At 63.8% G+C, this 18,436-nt stretch overlaps 1 protein-coding gene across 2 annotated transcripts in view; it reads right to left on the reverse strand.

Moving 5' to 3' along the window:
- The window catches only part of RBMS2 (RNA binding motif single stranded interacting protein 2), a 30,783-nt gene extending 12,691 nt beyond the window's left edge, over positions 1-18,092 (reverse strand). Inside the window, exons 1-6 of one of the 2 annotated variants that reach the window (XM_050925583.1) lie at positions 17,984-18,092; positions 6,260-6,429; positions 4,128-4,186; positions 3,413-3,504; positions 1,710-1,867; positions 1,506-1,585 (exon numbers count right to left, since the gene is read on the reverse strand). In XM_050925583.1, coding sequence (XP_050781540.1) covers positions 1,506-1,585; positions 1,710-1,867; positions 3,413-3,504; positions 4,128-4,186; positions 6,260-6,429; positions 17,984-18,049 — 625 coding nt within the window. In that variant the 5' untranslated portion in view covers positions 18,050-18,092. Of the gene's footprint in view, positions 1-1,505; positions 1,586-1,709; positions 1,868-3,412; positions 3,505-4,127; positions 4,187-6,259; positions 6,433-17,983 lie in introns of both variants that reach the window. The other variant, XM_050925582.1, reaches the window with a different exon arrangement.
- Positions 18,093-18,436: the final 344 nt, after the last annotated feature.

The following is an 18,436-nucleotide window of genomic DNA, read 5'->3' on the forward strand; positions in this document are numbered from 1 at the left end:
TCCCTGCTAGCCCAGCCCTGGGCTCCCCACACACTGTGCTGGGGGCCCCCAATCCCGACCCACAGCCCCCCCTGCTTCTGACCCGCAGCCCCCCACTAGCCCAGCCCTGGGCTCCCCACACACTGTGCTGGGGGCCCCCAATCCTGACCCGCAGCCCCCCCTGCTCCCGACCCATGGCCTCCCTGCTAGCCCAGCCCTGGGCTCCCCACACACTGTGCTGGGGGCCCCCAATCCCGACCCACAGCCCCCCTTGCTAGCCCAGCCCTGGGCTCCCCACACACTGTGCTGGGGGCCCCCAATCCTGACCCACAGCCCCCCCTGCTCCCGACCCATGGCCTCCCTGCTAGCCCAGCCCTGGGCTCCCCACACACTCTGCTGGGGGCCCCCAATCCCGACCTACAGCCCCCCCTGCTTCTGACCCGCAGCCCCCCTGCTAGCCCAGCCCTGGGCTCCCCACACACTGTGCTGGGGGCCCCCAATCCCGACCCGAAGCCCCCCACTAGCCCAGCCCTGGGCTCCCCACACACTCTGCTGGGGGCCCCCAATCCTGACCCGCAGCCCCCCCTGCTCCCGACCCATGGCCTCCCTGCTAGCCCAGCCCTGGGCTCCCCACACACTGTGCTGGGGGCCCCCAATCCCGACCCACAGCCCCCCCTGCTTCTGACCCGCAGCCCCCCACTAGCCCAGCCCTGGGCTCCCCACACACTGTGCTGGGGGCCCCCAATCCTGACCCGCAGCCCCCCCTGCTCCTGACCCATGGCCTCCCTGCTAGCCCAGCCCTGGGCTCCCCACACACTGTGCTGGGGGCCCCCAATCCCGACCCACAGCCCCCCTTGCTAGCCCAGCCCTGGGCTCCCCACACACTGTGCTGGGGGCCCCCAATCCTGACCCACAGCCCCCCCTGCTCCCGACCCATGGCCTCCCTGCTAGCCCAGCCCTGGGCTCCCCACACACTCTGCTGGGGGCCCCCAATCCCGACCTACAGCCCCCCCTGCTTCTGACCCGCAGCCCCCCTGCTAGCCCAGCCCTGGGCTCCCCACACACTGTGCTGGGGCCCCCCAATCCTGACCCGCAGCCCCCCCTGCTCCCGACCCATGGCCTCCCTGCTAGCCCAGCCCTGGGCTCCCCCCACCCTCTACCAGGGCCCCCCAATCCTGACCCGCAGCCCCCCCTGCTCCTGACCCATGGCCCCCCTGCTAGCCCAGCCCTAGGCTCCCCATGCTCTTCCAGGGCCCCCAATCCTGACCCACAGCCCCCCCCACTCCTGACCCACAGCCCCCCGCTAGCCCAGCCCTGGGCTCTCCCCACGCTCTGCCGAGGGCCCCCAATCCCGACCCACAGCCCCCTGCTTTCCCCATTGTTCCCGAGTTCGGCCTGGCAGGACTTAAACCCAGAAAGAAAGGAAGGGTCCCAGCTCCCTAGAGAGTCATTATAACAACCCCCTGCCCGGCTCCCGCTGCCCGGGTTCCCCCTTGGGTGCCCCACCGCGAGGCCCTGCCACCCACCTGGGATCCCTGGGGGGGTCTTGATGTATTTCCCGTTGAAGTGGGTGATGATGGCTTCGCACTTTTCTGTGGACTCCATTCTGTGGAGGGAGAAAAGCCCTGAGCCCAGCGCCATCGACCCCCTCCCCCTGCAACATCCCCATGCCGACAACCCCCCACCCCAACACCTCCCCCCCCAGGGGTGCCCCGGCGGGGAGCTCTGACCTGGCAAAGCCGACGCCGCGGCTGGTGCCATTGGGGTCACGCAGGACACGGGTGGAGATCACCTGCCCGAAGGGTTTCAGCATCCCCTCCAGCTCCTGCTCGTCCACGCTGAGCGGCAGGTTGGAGATGTACAGGTTCGTGGGGTCCTGCTCCTGTTGCTATGGAGACACGGCAGTGAGGGGCTGCCCAGTGCCCCCCAAAGGGGCCCCCAGGGTCTCCCCTCCCCTGAAATTGGCCTCTGTGTGAGGAATTACCTCCTCCTCCCCTGCCCTATGGGGCTGCGGCTCCGTGAGGGGCACCGGCAGAGCTGGGGGGAGCCCAGGGCTGGGCTAGCAGGGGCTGCGGGTCAGGAGTGAGGGGCACCGGCAGAGCTGGGGGTGGGGAGCCCAGGGCTGGGCTAGCAGGGGCTGCGGGTCGGGAGTGAGGGGCACCGGCAGAGCTGGGGGGAGCCCAGGGCTGGGCTAGCAGGGGCTGCGGGTCAGGAGTGAGGGGCACCGGCAGAGCTGGGGGTGGGGAGCCCAGGGCTGGGCTAGCAGGGGCTGCGGGTCGGGAGTGAGGGGCACCGGCAGAGTTGGGGAGAGCCCAGGGCTGGGCTAGCAGGGGCTGCGGGTCGGGAGTGAGGGGCACCGGCAGAGCTGGGGGGAGCCCAGGGCTGGGCTAGCGGGGGCTGTCGGTCAGGAGTGAGGGGCACCGGCAGAGTTGGGGGGAGCCCAGGGCTGGGCTAGCAGGGGCTGCGGGTCAGGAGTGAGGGGCACCGGCAGAGCTGGGGGTGGGGAGCCCAGGGCTGGGCTAGCAGGGGCTGCGGGTCGGGAGTGAGGGGCACCGGCAGAGCTGGGGGGAGCCCAGGGCTGGGCTAGCGGGGGCTGCCGGTCAGGAGTGAGGGGCACCGGCAGAGTTGGGGGGAGCCCAGGGCTGGGCCAGCAGGGGCTGCGGGTCAGGAGTGAGGGGCACCGGCAGAGCTGGAGGTGGGGAGCCCAGGTCTGGGCTAGCGGGGGCTGCGGGTCGGGAGTGAGGGGCACCGGCAGAGCTGGGGGGAGCCCAGGGCTGGGCTAGCAGGGGCTGTGGGTCGGGAATGAGGGGCACCGGCAGAGCTGGGGGGGGCCCAGGGCTGGGCTAGCAGAGGCTGCGGGTCGGGAGTGAGGGGCACCGGCAGAGCTGGGGGTGGGGAGCCCAGGGCTGGGCTAGCAGGGGCTGTGGGTCAGGAGTGAGGGGCACCGGCAGAGCTGGGGGGAGTCAAGGGCTGGGACGTTCAGGGAGCCAGAAGACGGGCTCCCCATCCTGGGACAAACCCCCAGATTTCAGATCTTTCCCCTGTCCCGCGGCAGGACGGAAAGTCCAAATCTGGCCCAGGAAGAATCGTCCTCAGCTCTGGCCTGGCCTGAGATCAGCCCCCGTCTGCCCCCCCCACCCCTCCTGGGCCGAGAGAGCCCCACGGCCTTGATTCTCCAGTCGGCTCGGTGCCCCCCCAAAACTGCCTGGGCAAAGCCAGTGCCCAGCCAGCTGCAGGGCGAGTCACAAAGCTACATGGGGCAGTGGGGGACGACACCCCAGAGTGGTGGGGGCTCAGGGGAAGGGACCTCCTACGGCTGGAATCATTAACCCTTTCAGTGCTTGAGGAGGTCCCGCACCCCCAGCACCTTCTCTCTCCCCCCCCCAGTGGCCCCCCCATCTCCGTGTGGGCTGGGGGCATCCGGGGCCCTTACCTTCGCCATCTGGGCCTGCACCCCGCTGGCCTTCAGCGCTGTCACGGCCTTCTGCGCCGCCGTGGGGCTGTCGAAATCGACAAAGCCGTAGCCTGGGAGAGAAGGTGGGGCTGTGAGGGGAGTGCAGGGAGGGAGGGGGACCCAGCAGCCTCAAGCCAGAACCTGTGTGTTGGATATTTAGGATCTTGCGGTTTGTCTCAAAGCCCTTTATGGGATTTTTTGCTTCCGCCTACCCTGCGACCCCTCACCTGGCACTGGGAGGGGGCCCTTTTGGGGAGGGGTTGGGGTATACAGGGACCCCTCGCCTGGCATAGAGATGCGGCTTGCTCTGGGGTGGGGCGCATGGGCTGGGTATACAGGGACCCCTCACGTGGCACTGAGAGGGGGCCCTTTTGGGGTGGGGGCAGGGTATGCGGGGACCCCTCACCCAGCACAGAGATGCGGCTGGCTCTGGGGTCGGGTGCAGGGGCTGGGTATAGGGGGACCCCTCACCCAGCACAGAGATGCGGCTGGCTCTGCGGTGGAGTGCAGGGGCAGGTTATACAGGGATCCATCGCCTAGCGCTCAGATGCAGCTGGCTCTGGGGTGAGGCGCAGGGGCTGGGTATATGGGGACCCTTTGCTGGAATTTATCCAGAGCCCAGACTACTGGGGAAAGCAGCAGGGGGGTTCCCAGGGCCCCTCCCCTGGAGCCGCTGGGGAGCACCGGGGCTCACCTTTGCACTTGTTGGTCGTCTTGTCCAGGATAGCTTTCGTGGAAACAATTTTGCCATATCTGGTGGGGGAGGGGGAGATGCCAAAGAGAGGAGTTACAGTGGGAATGGGGCAGAGCGGCCAGCAGGACCCATAACAGGGCATCCCACAGCGCCTGCCACCCACAAACCTCACCCAGCGCTAAGAAGCGGCTGTCTCTGGGGTTGGGCAGGAGGCTGTTTAACAGCCACGTTGGTTTAGGCCAGGAAGTGAAGGCAAATCCTACAGCCAGGTGGGGGCAGGGGGCAGAACTCTGGGGGTTTAATGAACTTGGGGCAAATGCCCATTGGTGCCAGCTAAGAAAGATCCCCCAGCTGGGAAAGGGTTAAACAAGGAATTCCCAGGGGGCAGCGAGCGGGTGGGGGGGGGGCTCCAGCAGGCCCCACAGAGCAGCTGCAAAGCCAGGGGTGGGGCACGCTGGGGATCCCCAGCGGAGCAGTTCCCAGAGCCCCCCCTCCAGCACTGGGGGTCATGCAATTTCCCCTCCCCCAGGAGGCAGCAGCCATGGGGGGGCCTTTTAAAGGGCAGATGACTTCTGAGCCCCACCCCACCCCAAGGCAGGGAAGGAAACAGCCCATCCCCCCCTCCGGGTCAGCCTGGCCGGATTTCCTGGTGCGGAGGGACCAAGACAGGCAGGGTGGGGGAGGAAATCCAACCAGCTGCCGGATCGACCAAGTCCCTGGCACTGTGTGGCACCGGGGGACCTCCTGAGCCCAAAGGCAGGGCAGGGAACGTGGCAGAGGCCCATGGCCCTGGATAGACACCACCTATGGAAATGGATGGTGGGGAAACTGAGGCAGAGGGGGATGGGGGAGCGATTTCCCCTAGGGTCCAGAGCCAGCCAACAGCACAGGTGGGAAGAGAACCCAGGAGTCCTGGTTTCCATCCCCTCCTCCCCCTTCACTCTAACCACTAGCCTCCACTCCCCTCCCATTTCACCTTTCCCCGTGCCTCAGTTTCGCCAACTAGCAAGGCTGAATTAACCCTTCACAAACCGCGCGGGAGCCGGCAACCCCAAGCAACCCAAGGGGGCGAAGCCACGTCACAGCAGGAGGCGCCAGGGCCTGGAAAATCAGGGTACGATGGAGACGTGGAAACACCCCCGAATCCTGACCCATCCCTGAAGGAGTTACCGCCCCCCCTCAGCTGAGAGCAGCTCCCGGAGCCCCTCCCCCCCACAAATTCCTGATCCGAACTGCCTGGGCCTGCCAGGGCTGCCGCGGGCTCTGGGCCGCTTCCAGCATTCCCGGCAGGGGTGAGCTGAGGTTACAGCAGCAACCGCCCCGCCTCTCCCCCCAGCGCCGGCTCCTGGGCTGCTGCGGGGCCAGATTCACCCTCCATGGGCTGCCCAGCCCCCCCCGAGCCCCTCATGTCCCACCACCCCCGGCCAAGGCAGAGCTCCAGGGGGACAGTTTGCCCCAGTTCCTGCTGGGCGCCTGACTCACCCAAAGCCCTTCCCAGAACGGGGTGATGACCCCACACTGCTGGGTCAGATCCCCACTTATCAGGAGTTCTGGCAGAGCTGGGGGGAGCCCAGGGCTGGGCTGGGCTGGGCTGGCAGGGGCTGCAGGTCGAGAGTGAGGGGCACCGGCGGAGCTGGGGGGAGCCCAGGGGGATGGGGGGGCTCCGGCTCTGTTCGGAGCCCCAGGCGGAAGCAGCATCTGGAGGGGACGAGCCCCGCGGCCGTGGCCGCATCTCAGCCTCTGGCTAAGGTCTAAAGGAGCGTCCAGGACACCCCATGTGCCCACGTGGGACACCCCCATCTCCCCCCCATGTCAGATCCCCCCATCTCCCGCCCCCCCATGTGGGACACCCCCCCATCTCCCATCCCCCATGTCAGATCCCCCCATCTCCCGCCCCCCATGTGGGACACCCCCATCTCCCGAACCCCATGTCAGATCCCCCCCACATGGGACACCCCCCCATCTCCCATCCCCCATGTCAGACCCCCCCATCTCCCGACCCCACGTCAGACACCCACCATCCCCCATTTCTGCGCCCTACCGGGGGGGACGTGTCAGCCCCCCGGATGCCCCTGGGGTGGAGCCCTCCCGCAGGGTTCAGACGCTCCCCCCGCCCGCCCCCCCCGGCGTACGGCTGGCACAGCTTGACGAGGTCCTGGTCGGTGGTGCCCGGGTGCAGACCCCGGATGTACAGGTTGGTTTTGCTCAGCTGGTCCCCGCCTCCCCCGCCGCCGCCGCTGTTGTTGTTGCTGCTGCCGCTGGGACTCGGGGGCGCCATCTGCTGGGCCACTGACACATAAGGCTGCTGGGAGAGAAGAGGGGGCGGAGCTGGTGAGCAGGGGGCGGGGCTCCCGAGGGACATTGGTGGGGGCAGTGGGATCCGCAGCCCATGTTCCCCCTCCAGCTCTTTGAATCTTTCCTCCTGCCCCGGCCCACTTTCCTAACCCCCAGGGATCTCAGGGAGCAACAGAGAGCGGCTACCTGCCCGCTCCTTAGCGGGGAGGGGTTGGCAGGCTGGGGACAGCGGACAGACAGGAAAGGGAGCTTCCACTGAACCGAGGCCTGATTGTAACAGGTACTGGGGACATACAGCCACCTCTGGGGAGGAGCATGGCAGGGCGAGAGGGGAATGTAGGGCTGAGACGCTCTCACTAAGTCTTGTAATGCCAAGGGGGGGGGCAGGGCTGTGGGTTTCAGAGGCCAACACAGGCACTGACTCCGGGGGTGCTCCGGGGCTGGGGCACCCACAGGAAAAAAATGGTGCTTAGCACCCACTGAAAGCCCCCACGATCAGCTGTTCAGCGGCCTGCAGGAGGTGCTGGGGAGAGGGAGAGGACTCGGAGGAGCGGAAGAAGGGGTGGAGGGGGTAAGGGGGGGCAGAGCAGGAAGTGGGGGCAGGGGGTGGGGCGGAACGGGGGCCAGCGCCTACACGGGCCAGTTTAAACCCTCCTAGGTACAGTCAGCGGCATGAGGCCTGGAGGGGGCTGAATCTGAGGGGGTCGCACCTGAGGCTTCACCCCCTAAACCACCCCCACACTCTGGCTAGGGCTTGATCACAGGACCCCAGCTGCTCAACGCCCAACTCCTTGCCCCCTCCCGGTCTCACGGGTCCTGGCGCAAATGCCTGGGGGTGATTCCCGCCTCCCCCCCATATGTACACACATGCCCCGCCCCCCAGGAGAGGCAGCAAAAATCCCAGCGCTGCCACCATCCAAGCAGCCAACCCCAACCAATCAGAACGCAGCATGCAAACAAGCTGAAGCCAGCCATGTGGCCACTGGCTGAGTTAACAGTGACATCACAATAAGCCGGCCAATGAGGAAAGCGGCTCAAAACAGCTTCAATTAAAGTTCTTCAGTGGGCGAGGGTGGGGGGGAGTCACGACCTGGCCCATCGAACCCAGGACCTGAAGCCTCACCCCCCCACACCCCTAGAGACCTACTGATGGTGCCCCTCACTCCTGACCCGCAGCCCCCTGCTAGCCCAGCCCTGGGCTCCTCATGTCCTACTCCCGCCCTTTGGTTGTCAGGACTCCTGGATTCTGATCCCAGCTCTGCCATGGCCCCACCATGCGACCCCAGATGAGTCCCTTCCTCCACCCATGCCTCAGTTTCCCCAACTGCCCTGCTGCCTGGGCTGGGGTCATGCCGCTCACCAAGCGCTGCAGGGGTATGTTACTAGCATGGCCCTCGGTTGGCCGGGCGTGCTGGCTCCTCGGGGTTATCTCCCGGCGCAGGATGGAGCGGAGAGGGAGGAAGCTGACTCAGCCACAGTGGAGATTCCTCTGCGGAAATCCAGCCGAATTCCTCCAGGGTCACAGCCCCAGGTTCCAAAGCACCCGCCTGCCCCAGCCAGGCCTTTAACCTTCCAGCCCCGCCTGCCACAGAGCGCCAGGCAGCGCTCGCCCCCAGGGGCGCTCTGGATGCCGGTGCAACAAGCAACCGTGCGAGAGGCCCGCCACCCTGCACAGCAGCGCCAGCTGAGGGGCTAAGGGATGGGGCCAAGGTCACGCAGGGTGTCAATGGCACAGTCCAGAATAGGAGCCAGGAGCCCGGGCTCCCAGTCACTGGCCCACGCGCTCCTTGGGGTTCTGGTGACTAGTTGGCCGCTGCCCTGCCCCCACCAGGACAGAGCCACAGGGATGGCCGTGATCCGCCTGGCAGCGCCTGGGGCGGGGGGGATTCCTGGGGCAGAGCTGGGGGTGGGGGGGAAGCAGGAATACACACACACACACACACACACACTGACCTGCAGGCCCTGTGTTCAGTTCAGCCACAGGGCGAGCACAGGCGGGGAAATGTGCCTCCCCCCGACTCCCATTTGCCTGGAACCAGCCCCGACTCCGGCCTGTAGGGAGGGCTCAGACCCTAACCCCTGGGCTCCTGTCAAAGCCCTTTGCAGCTGGACCCCCATCCCCCACCCCAGACCCAGCAGGGCAGGATGTGCACTGGGGGATGGAAGGGAGGGGCCGTGCAATGCACAAGAGCCACAGGGCCTGAACGCTTGTGCCCCAGCGTGCGAGGAGCGTGCAATGCACTTGCAGGGCTGGGCACAGCAACTCCCTGCTCCCCAGGCTGGGCTGTGATTTGCTGAGTGAGGTCACCAGGGCGAGGGAGGGGGGGAATCCGCTTCGCCCTGTGTGGGCGTCACTCCACATTGCAAAACCGCTGCAGCGTTCAGGAAGGGCTGGCTCAGAGCTCAGGAGAGGCCCAGGGCTGGGATAGCAGGGGCTGTGGGTCAGGAGTGAGGGGCACCAGCAGGGCTGGAGGTGGGGAGCCCAGGGCTGGGCTAGTGGGGGCTGCAGGTCGGGACTGAGGGGCACCGGCAGGGCTGGGGGGGGGGGGGGGCCCAGAGCTGGGCTAGCAGCAGGAGTGAGGGGCATCGGCAGAGCTGGCTGGGGCAGGGGGAGCCCAGGGCTGGGCTAGCAGGGGCTGTGGGTCAGGAGTGAGGGGCACTGGCAGAGCTGGGGGTGGGGAGCCCAGGGCCAGGCTAGAGGGGCTGTGGGTCAGGAGTGAGGGGCACCAGCAGAGCTGGGTGGGGAAGCCCAGGGCTGGGCTAGCAGGGGGCTGCGGGTTGTGAGTGAGGGGCACCGGCAGAGCTGTGAGGAGCCCAGGGCTGGGCTAGCAGGGGGCTGCGAGTCGGGAGTGAGGGGCACCGGCAGAGCTGTGAGGAGCCCAGGGCTGGGCTAGCAGGGGGCTGCGAGTCGGGAGTGAGGGGCATCGGCCCCTCCCTGCCTGCACCGCAGCCCTGTCCCGGCCCTCTCAGCCCTCCGCTCTCAAACAGACTCTGGCTGCTCCTGGGCCCATTCGAACCCTGTGGTCAGAGCTGCTCCCGGTCAGCAGGAGCCTGGGCCAGGCCAGGTCTGCCCGGCGCCCAATGCTGAGCCCACGGGAATGGTACCAGCCTGGGCCTAGGGGCTGAGGGGGCTGGGACACAGCTGGGCAGCTCCCCACGGGGATCCCCCTCTGCAGCAGCCGGCTCCCTGCTCCCTGACGACAGCAGCACGGGGGGCTGGCATGGGGCAGCGATTGGGGTAGGTCCAATGCTCCTCCCCAGGCAGCTGGCACCAGCCCGACCCGGCCTGGGAGCCTCTCTGCGGAGCAGGACACTGACAGACACGGAGCTGGAACTCACCCCAAAATCTGCAGCGCCTGCGTGGGTGAGGCTCCGAGCATTGGGGCCTCACAACAGCTACAAGTCTAGAACTCAGGTCCCCCCTGCTCCGAAAGCCCCCAGCCCCACTGAGTTAACGGGGGAATTTCCAGTAGCACAAAGCAGTATGGGGTGTATGGGCCACACATGAGCAGTTCTTGTGCCATCCAGCAGAGGGCAATGCTCCTGTGCTCCTTGTGGGGGAAGGATAGCTCAGTGGTTTGAGCATTGGCCTGCTAAACCCAGGGTTGCGAGTTCAGTCCTTGAGGGGGCCATGTAGGGATCTGGGGAAAAATCAGTCCTTGGTCCTGCTAGTGAAGGCAGGGGGCTGGACTCGATGACCCCTCGGGGTCCCTTCCAGCTCTCTGAGAGAGGAACAGCTCCACTGGCTCATCAGGGAGCTCACAGCCCTTGGCAAATACTAATCTATCAACTCCTCCTTGTGAGACACTGCTGGGGAAACTGAGGCATGGGATGGGAGGTGCCTGATGTGGGGCCAGGTGGGAGCAGAGTTGCCCTCACAAAACCAGAGAAAGAAATGAGTCTCTCTCGGGACACTAGGGTGGACCCCAAACTGAATAGGATCAGGGCCAGAGCCGGAGATCTGGGATGGGCAAGAGGCCCAGACAGGATGAAACAAAACCAGGTCGGGGGCAAATGTCAGAGGGGAAATGCCCACTTGAATTTCCCTGACACCCATTTCCTCATTTGAAGTTTTCTCGATGCACAGGAGAAGGTGATCAGTTTACTGAGCGGGCCTGGGAGCCAGGACTCCTGGATTCTCACCCCACTTTGCTGCAGGATCTTGAGCAAGACATGTCCGTGCCTCAGTTTCCCGCACACACCCAGATCAGAGAGCTTGTCCCAAGGATTTCTGCAGCCAGCCCATACCTCGTGAGCTACACCCAATCCTTGCAAAAGCCCCACCTTGAGGTACAGCCTTTCAAGAGATGGAGAAACCCCACATGCCTCGGGCAGCGGGTCCAAGGATCAGTTCCCCTCCCTGGTCACAACTTGGGCCCTACGTCTAGTCAGGATGGTTCTGGCTTCACCTCCCAGCCCCCGGCTCCTGCTCTGCCTTTGCCGCCGAGCCTGGAGGGCGGAGCGCAAGGGGCAGAACGCGGCTCTCCAGGCAGGTCCACACAGGCATGAAAAGAAACACGCTTAAAGCACGTGACTTGGCCCCAGCCACGTTCTCGGCATCATGTGTGAACATGGTTATTCTGGGAGGGTGGACAGGCCACGAGCGCCTCTCCTCTCCGCTGCTCATTTCACTTTCGGGCCGAGCACACGGGTTGGCTTCAGAGAAGCCCAGGTGGTAGGTCGGGGCTGCGGCAGAGAGGCGGGCAGAGAGGACTGCCGGGGAGGGGCGGGAGGCCTGGCTGAGTTGTTCGTTAAAGGGGACGGGAGGACGTGCAAAGGGACATGGTGCAGCGAGCTACTTTCACTCACTGGGGTGGGGATTGTCAAAGGCCCAGGGGAGTTAGGTGCCAGACTCCTATTGTGTGCCTAACTCCCTCACCCCTTACCCAAATGCCGCCCTTGGGCCCCTCTTGCAGTGCCGTCCCCATGAAGCCGACAGGACTCTGCATCTGGGGAGACCCCTAACGGCAGCGGGTCTCCCCTGGGCCAGAGACACTGCGTGCCCAGGGCGACAGGGAGCGTTAGAGGCGGGTGGGGTTGGAGGAATGTCGGTGGGATTGAGAGCAATGGAGCGGGCGGGTTTGGTGAAGCGAACGCTGGCAGAACTGCGTTCCGAGAGAGGGATGTTCCAGGACTTCTGGGTTCTCTCCAGCTCCAGAAGCAAGGCTGGTTCAGGGGGCTGGCTGTGAGGCTATCTGGGTTCTTCTCCCGGCAACACCACAGCCCCAGCCTGCAACCTCAGGCAAGTCCCCATGCTGTCCCTGGATTGCCCCCCCCCCCCCCGTCTCCGGACCGGAAGTTCTCTGGGGCAGGGACTCTACGTGCAGCACCTGGCGCGGCAAGTGCTCAGGCTGCTACCGCAATATGCCCAGGGAAGGCGCATCAGCTGGACAGAGCAGGAAACGGCGCAGCTTCCGCACCAAAGCTGCTCCCGAGTTCTTCAACCACACCAGGGAAAACGCCGGTTTGTGGCAACGGAAACTTTCCGTGTAAACGTGCCGGTTTCGATGCCACGAGTTTCCGGGCGCCAGGGTGGGATTTCAGGTCAGAACCAGGGACCTGCCTCTGCCCTGGAATGGCCAACAGCCCAGTGATCAGAGCATGGCGGTGCTGGGAACCCCGATGCCACTCCCTGCTCTGCCCGAGGCAGATGTCGCTGTCCCAGGCGAGGACCCTGACCACCAGGCCGTGGGGCCAGCGTGTCATTATTACAGAGTGGGACAGCTCCAACCCGGCAGCTGGAGAGAGGGACCCTGACTCTAGCCTGTGGAACCCTAAGCTGGGATGTGCCGGCGAGATTTTCAGTTTTCCTCTGAAAATCCAAGCCTGAGAGAGTAAGATCGAGCTTACCAATGCAGGGTTCTGCAAGGGACAATCATCCCTTTGCCTTGGGTTCTTGGCACGCCCCCAGGTGAGCGGAATGGAACGATCTGAAGTATGTTTGTACCGCACCGAGCACAGCTGGGGCTGGGTCCAGGCCTGGGACTCGGAGGTACTAATTACTTTTCCACCTTGGGGTTTTTTTTAAAAAAAGGTCGGGTCTCCATGTGTTGCCAATGCTCAGGATCTTATCATGAGTCTCACAGCATCTGGTGTTTCTCTGAAAGACCCAGCTCCAGGAGCCAGAGGGTCAGGCGAAAAACTCAGCTTTAATGGGGGGAGGGAGTAAATTTCTAGCCCTCCTGGTTGCAGGGAAAAGCTTAAAAATGTGACCTGAGTGTGACCCCAAAGGTTCGGCCAGGAGGAGGCGCCAAAGAAGGATCTGTATAAAATCTCCTGATTTTCAAGCCAAACTCATGATTTTGAGAGCTCAGGGTTGGCCCCTCGGAGGTGAAAACAGACTGGTCAGTTTCACACTTGCTTAGAGTCAGTTTTAGCCAGTTTCACTCTGGGGTTCTCAGGCACCAGCACCAGGCCCTGAGGAAGGCCGGGTTGTGGGGAAGGCTCATCTCTGGGCTGGGAGTCTGGCGATCTACGGTCAATTCTTGATCCTGCCACCACGTCATGGCAGCGCCGTGCCTCAGTTTCCCCAGCTGCGAAACAGCGCTGACGCTGACCTCCTTTGCAAAGCGCTTGGCGACACGAGAATGAGGGGGGCGGTCGTCATCGTTATTATAATGCTGTTTCTGGAGGAAATATTTGTACTGAGCAAAAGTTTGGTCAACACCTCCGAGAATTTAAAAACAAAACCCCGACACACAACTCACAAACGCGGGAGCCCAGATTTACTTTGACTGGTCAGAAAACTGAGATCACTGTGAAAGCCACCACTCCGGTCTGCACTCACCCACCAGCTCCTGCAATGACACTTGGATGACTCAGTCACAGAGGGACAGGAACCTCCAGTGATGCTAAACTTGGCCTGCAGGAGAATTGTCCTCCCTCTCTCTCCCCCCGCCACAGGAAATGGTTGGTGACATCACTAATTATCCCAACACCACATGCCTGGGCAGTGATGCCAGCTGGGTGTGGCTGATACCATGACATTCCTCAATGCATTTTTTCCCCTTCTAGTGCTACCTACATTTGCAAAGATTTATTTCGTTCCCGGACGGGCTGAAGCTGCTGCCAGGGCCCCAGGGTGCTGGGTATGGGCTGGCAGATCTCTGGGAAGAGGCAGCGCCGACCCCGGAGATATTTGACATGATGGTTTAAAGAACCAGCCCCTCTTGTTAGCTTTGAAATGAAACCCCTGACCCCGTAGCCTTTGGCTCGTGAGCTGCCTGGGGTCAGCGGGGCCCTGACCTGCTCCTGCGAGCCGAATGCAAACTAGTCACCATGCACCAAAGCAGCCCCCTCTGCGTCACCAGAGTGAGCAGCCTGCCCAGGGGGGCACAAAACTGAGACTTAGCTTGCTAAGTCTGTGGAGGGGACGGTCAGATGGGACTGCCCACAGTGGCATGCAGCCGATCTGCGCCCACCAGGGACGGGACACTGGCTGGGGAGGGCTCTGAGCTACAACAGAGAATTCTTTCCCGGGGGTCTTACTGGTGGGTCTCACCCACATGCTCAGGGACTAACTGATCGCCAGATTTGGGGTCGGGAAGGAATTTCTGGCCCGGTCAGATTGGCAGAGGCCCTGGGTGGTTTTCGCCTTCCTCTGCAGCGTGGGGCACTTGCAGGTTTCAGCTAGTGTCAGTGGTGAATTCTCGGTAACTTGGAGTCTCGAAACCAGGATCTGAGGACGTCAGTGACTCAGCCAGAGGTTTGGGGTCTGTTACAGGCCTTGGGCGTGGGGTTCTGGACACGCAGGAGGCTAGACTAGGGTCTCTGGGTCTGAGCTGGCAAGGCCCACACCTGAAGAAGGAACTGCAGTGTTGGGGTGCTAGGGGGGACCCCAATTCTGAGCAGAATAATTACAACATGGCCGCGTAGGTGCGGCAAGTGCTCAGGCTGCTACCGCAATATGCCCAGGGAAGGCGCATCAGCTGGACAGAGCAAAAAATTGGTCGATAAACCTCGATCCTGCACCAATTTCCCCACATGCCTCGCTTCCCGCTTCTGAGACGCGCCATGAGCTTTGTGGGGGGGCTTAAACATGCCCGGGGTATGTGGGCTAACAGGCGGGTTCTTACATCGTCCTCTAAAGCCCGTGAATGGGGCTCCTGGGTGCTACTGTAAGAGACCTAAATAATGTACAGCGCCAAGCGCCATGGGGCTCTGGCTCATGAATGGGGCTCCTGGGTGCTACCGTAATAGACCTAAAAAATGTACAGCACCAAACGCCATGGGGCCCTGGCCCATGACTGGGGTTCTTAGGTACGTCTACCCTGCACACTAAAGGCCGGGCTCTAACTCAGGTTTGAGCAAAGCCCCACTTCCATCCACACACAAATCAGTCTGGCCCTGGCCAGCAAGCGCTCAGGACCCAGGTCCTAGGACCTGCTGGAGCGGCGGGGGGGAGGCAGAACCGAATCCCACTGTGATTTAGGTCCCAGCTCCGTCGTTTCGCAGTGTGGATGCAGACCCGAGACAGAGACGTGGATGCAGCGGTGTGGCTGGGAGCCGCGGGGCCAGCGAGTGTTAACCCAGGCTGGTGATGCAGTGTGGACAGATGACCGAGCCGGGAATCCATGGAGCTGGGTTCCCAAGCAGTGCAGACATCCCAGGAGGCACCAGGAGGGCAGAGAGAGGTAAGAACCGGGGCTCAGGACTCAGACGGACCGTTTACACAGCTCCTGAGCCCGCGGGGCTGTCACAGGCAGGGAGGACACAGCTCCTGGAGGGGTCATGGTCTAGAAATGAGGAACCGCAGGAGAATGAGAGCGAGACGCACCCCAGAACAGGAGCAAGGGGCCAGGATCTCGCCTGGGAGGGGGAGACGCGGGGCCACAGCCGAGGGCCTGTCTACACATCCTGTGCTGCACCGGTGCAGCTGCGGTGAGTAGCGAAGACGCTACCTGCCCCAATGGGAGATCGGAGCGGTGAATTCACCTCCGCGAGAGGCGGGAGCTGTGTTGCTCGGAGAAGCACTCCAGCCACACAGCGCTATCTACACTAGGGTGGTCTAACTGCGTCGCTCGGGGTATGTGGGCTAACAGGCGGGTTCTTACATCGTCCTCTAAAGCCTCTGGTGCTGGCCCCTGTCGGAGACAGGACACTAGGTGGCCCTGGAGTCCGAGCTGAGTTCCTGTCCAGTCGAGATATCAGTTCTAGCTCGACCACAAGATATGGGCTGGGTGCAGGAACTGCAAGATCCTTTGGCCTGTGCGAGGCAGGAGGTCAGATGGGATTATCTGGCCTTAAAAGTCTATGAAACTATTAGTCACGGTACTTTTACGTAGCAACTAGAAACTCCCCGCCCGGATCAGAGCCTCATCAACATGGCCTGCCCAAAACAAAACCAAACCATCCCAGCCACTGGACCCCCTGAAATATGCAAAATCAACCAATGACATGTCGCACCCCAAGAAATGGCCCAAATTGCAGAGTTCCTGGCAGAGTATTTCCACTCGCTCGCGATGAGTAACTCAGACAGTGAGCAAATTATGAGGCAAAAATTCCCCTAACTTCAGGGAAGACGTATTCTGACTCTCGGCGTCCCTGGCTGTGTTGCAGACATCGGGGGCGGGGCCGGTTTGTGGCTGAGAACTGCCCATGTGGGGTGGGCTGTGTCCCACAATCCCAAATCCCAACTGGAAACCCAGATCTACAAAATCCCCGGACAACGCACTCCCACCCAGCGGCTCCTCCGCAAACGCACACACCACTCCAATGGCCGTGCGGTGGGGTGTGCCACAAACTCACCCACCTTGTCGCTCCCCCCGACTGTCCCTCCCAGACTCACCAGTATGACACGCGCACGACCATCGCACACACGCCAACACAGACACACTACAGCAAATTCATCAGCATGTCAACAAACTCACCGTCTCGCACGTCAATACGGCAACTATGTCACAGGTGCACATCTAAACGCTGCTGCCCCAAATACACAGCCCAACGCGCACCCGCAGTTACAGGGAAACAAGCCAGGCGCACAAAGACAGACACCCCAACACATGCCGACACGCCCCCCAAACCCCCGCCGACAGAAAAGGCCAGCGCAAGTACACCGCGGACAACACACGTGCTGATCCCCCAGACTCACACACACACTCCCCTGGAGAAAGGCCAGTGGCTTGGAAAGTGACAGATCTCGCACCCACAAAGGGATGATTTTAACCGTGTTCAGCTGGCTTCTCGAACCTCTTCACTTTGCTCCCCATCTCCTGCATCACTGGCATTCGTGGTCTGACTCGGCGGTGGACCCTTGGGGAGGGGACACACTTGTGTGTGTGGGGGCGGGTGACAGGGCCCATCAGTCGTGGCTTCTGGTCAGGGAGTTCAGCCTGGCTGCCTGGCTCTGCAGACTCATCTCCAGAGCTCAGGACGTAAATGTCACGGGGACAAGAGGGGGTGGGGGGGAATCCAAGACCTGGTCTGCAGAAGGGAGCCCCGAAAGGGGAGGGAGAGGTCTGGATTACAGAGCCATCCATCTGAGTGTAATCTAGGGTCAGGGGAATCAAAGAACACGGGGGGGGAGGGTATTGGAGGCCCCCGACTGCTGCATGGATCCCTGCCCCATGGGACAGAGACTCCAGCTGTTACTCCCGCGATAACAGGACACCAGGGATCTGCCCCCCGGCAGGGCCGCCAGGGTGGTGCTGTGGGAGAAGGGGCTTGTGAAGGGCAGAGGGTCTCACTGGGATTCAGAGACGTGAGAATTCACCCGCCTGCCCACATGGCGCCGCGCTGCAGACAGGGAAACTGAGGCACAGAGGCTTGTCCCCCCCCAAGGTCACACTGCCAGCCAGCCCATGGCAGAGCTGGGCCGAGAACCCAGGAGTCCTAGCTCCCCGCTCCCCAAGCCCCACTGGGTTAACCCCCAGGCTATGCTCCCCTCCCAGAGCTGGGGAGAGAACCCAGGAGTCCTGGCTCCCAGCCCCCCCACACCACTGGCCCGTGCTCTCTTCCCAGAGCCAGGCATAGAACCCAGGTGTCCTGGCTCCCAGCCACCCCCCACTCTAACCCACCAGCCCCCACCCCAGCATCCAAACCCAAAGTCTAATCCCAGCAAGACCCTAAAACCCCTAACTCTGACCCCAACGCCCAGTAACACCCCCTCCGCGTTCTGCCTGGCACGAGGGGACACAGACCCCCCCGGGTAGCCCCAGAGCCAGCCACAGCCCGAGGGAGGTGGGGAGCAGACAGGGCCCCCCCGCCCTTGGCACCCACGTGCCTCCCTCCCTGGGAATCTGGGGCCAGGCCTGGCCTGCCTGGGATATTCCCCCACCGATCGCCCCCCTCTGCCCGGAACACGGGGACCCCCCCCGCACCCCGAGGTGGAGATCAGCTCCCCCCACCCCCACACTCCGGGGTGGGGGGCGGAAAAGCGATTCTCTCTCCTGGTGGAGCAGCGCGGGGGGGGCAGATCTTCACCCGGGGGGGGGCAGCGCCCTGAACTTCCCCGCGCACAAAGGCAAACTCGGGCCGGGCCCCGCGGCTACCGGGGGGTGCAGGGAGCGGGGGGGGCCCCACTTCTCCTCTCCGGGGGGGCCGGACGCAGCCGCTTCTCCTACCTTCTTGCCGGGTTTGTTGTAGCCGAAGGTGGCGACGGCGGCCCGCGGCTGGACGGACAGTAACATTTTCCTGCCGAGCGCTGCGGGCCTGGGAACGGGCGGGGGGGGCGCGGGGGGGCCGGGGCTGCTGCTGACGTCACTCCCAGGGAAGCCAGGCTGGAATCCAGAGCCGGGGTGACAACTTCCCGCTGGGTCCTAGCGCCCGCGGAGCGAGGGAGGGGCCGGGTCTCCTCCCCCACGGGGCGCGGGGGGGGGCCAGGCGCCGACTGAGGAGTCTGACCTGCTGCCCAGCCCCGGGCCCGGGGTGGGGGGCCCTGAAATAATGCCGGCCCCGGGGGGCCACCGGCCCAAGGAATTGGTAGCCGCTGGGCCGGGGGGGGCATGGTGGCTGGGGCCTTGCAGAAGGGGTTGGGGTTGGGGTTGGGGGTGGGGTTGGGGGTGGGTGTTGCCCTG

This window comes from Gopherus flavomarginatus, chromosome 16 (genome assembly GCF_025201925.1).
Source record: "Gopherus flavomarginatus isolate rGopFla2 chromosome 16, rGopFla2.mat.asm, whole genome shotgun sequence".
Classification (NCBI taxonomy): domain Eukaryota; kingdom Metazoa; phylum Chordata; order Testudines; family Testudinidae; genus Gopherus; species Gopherus flavomarginatus.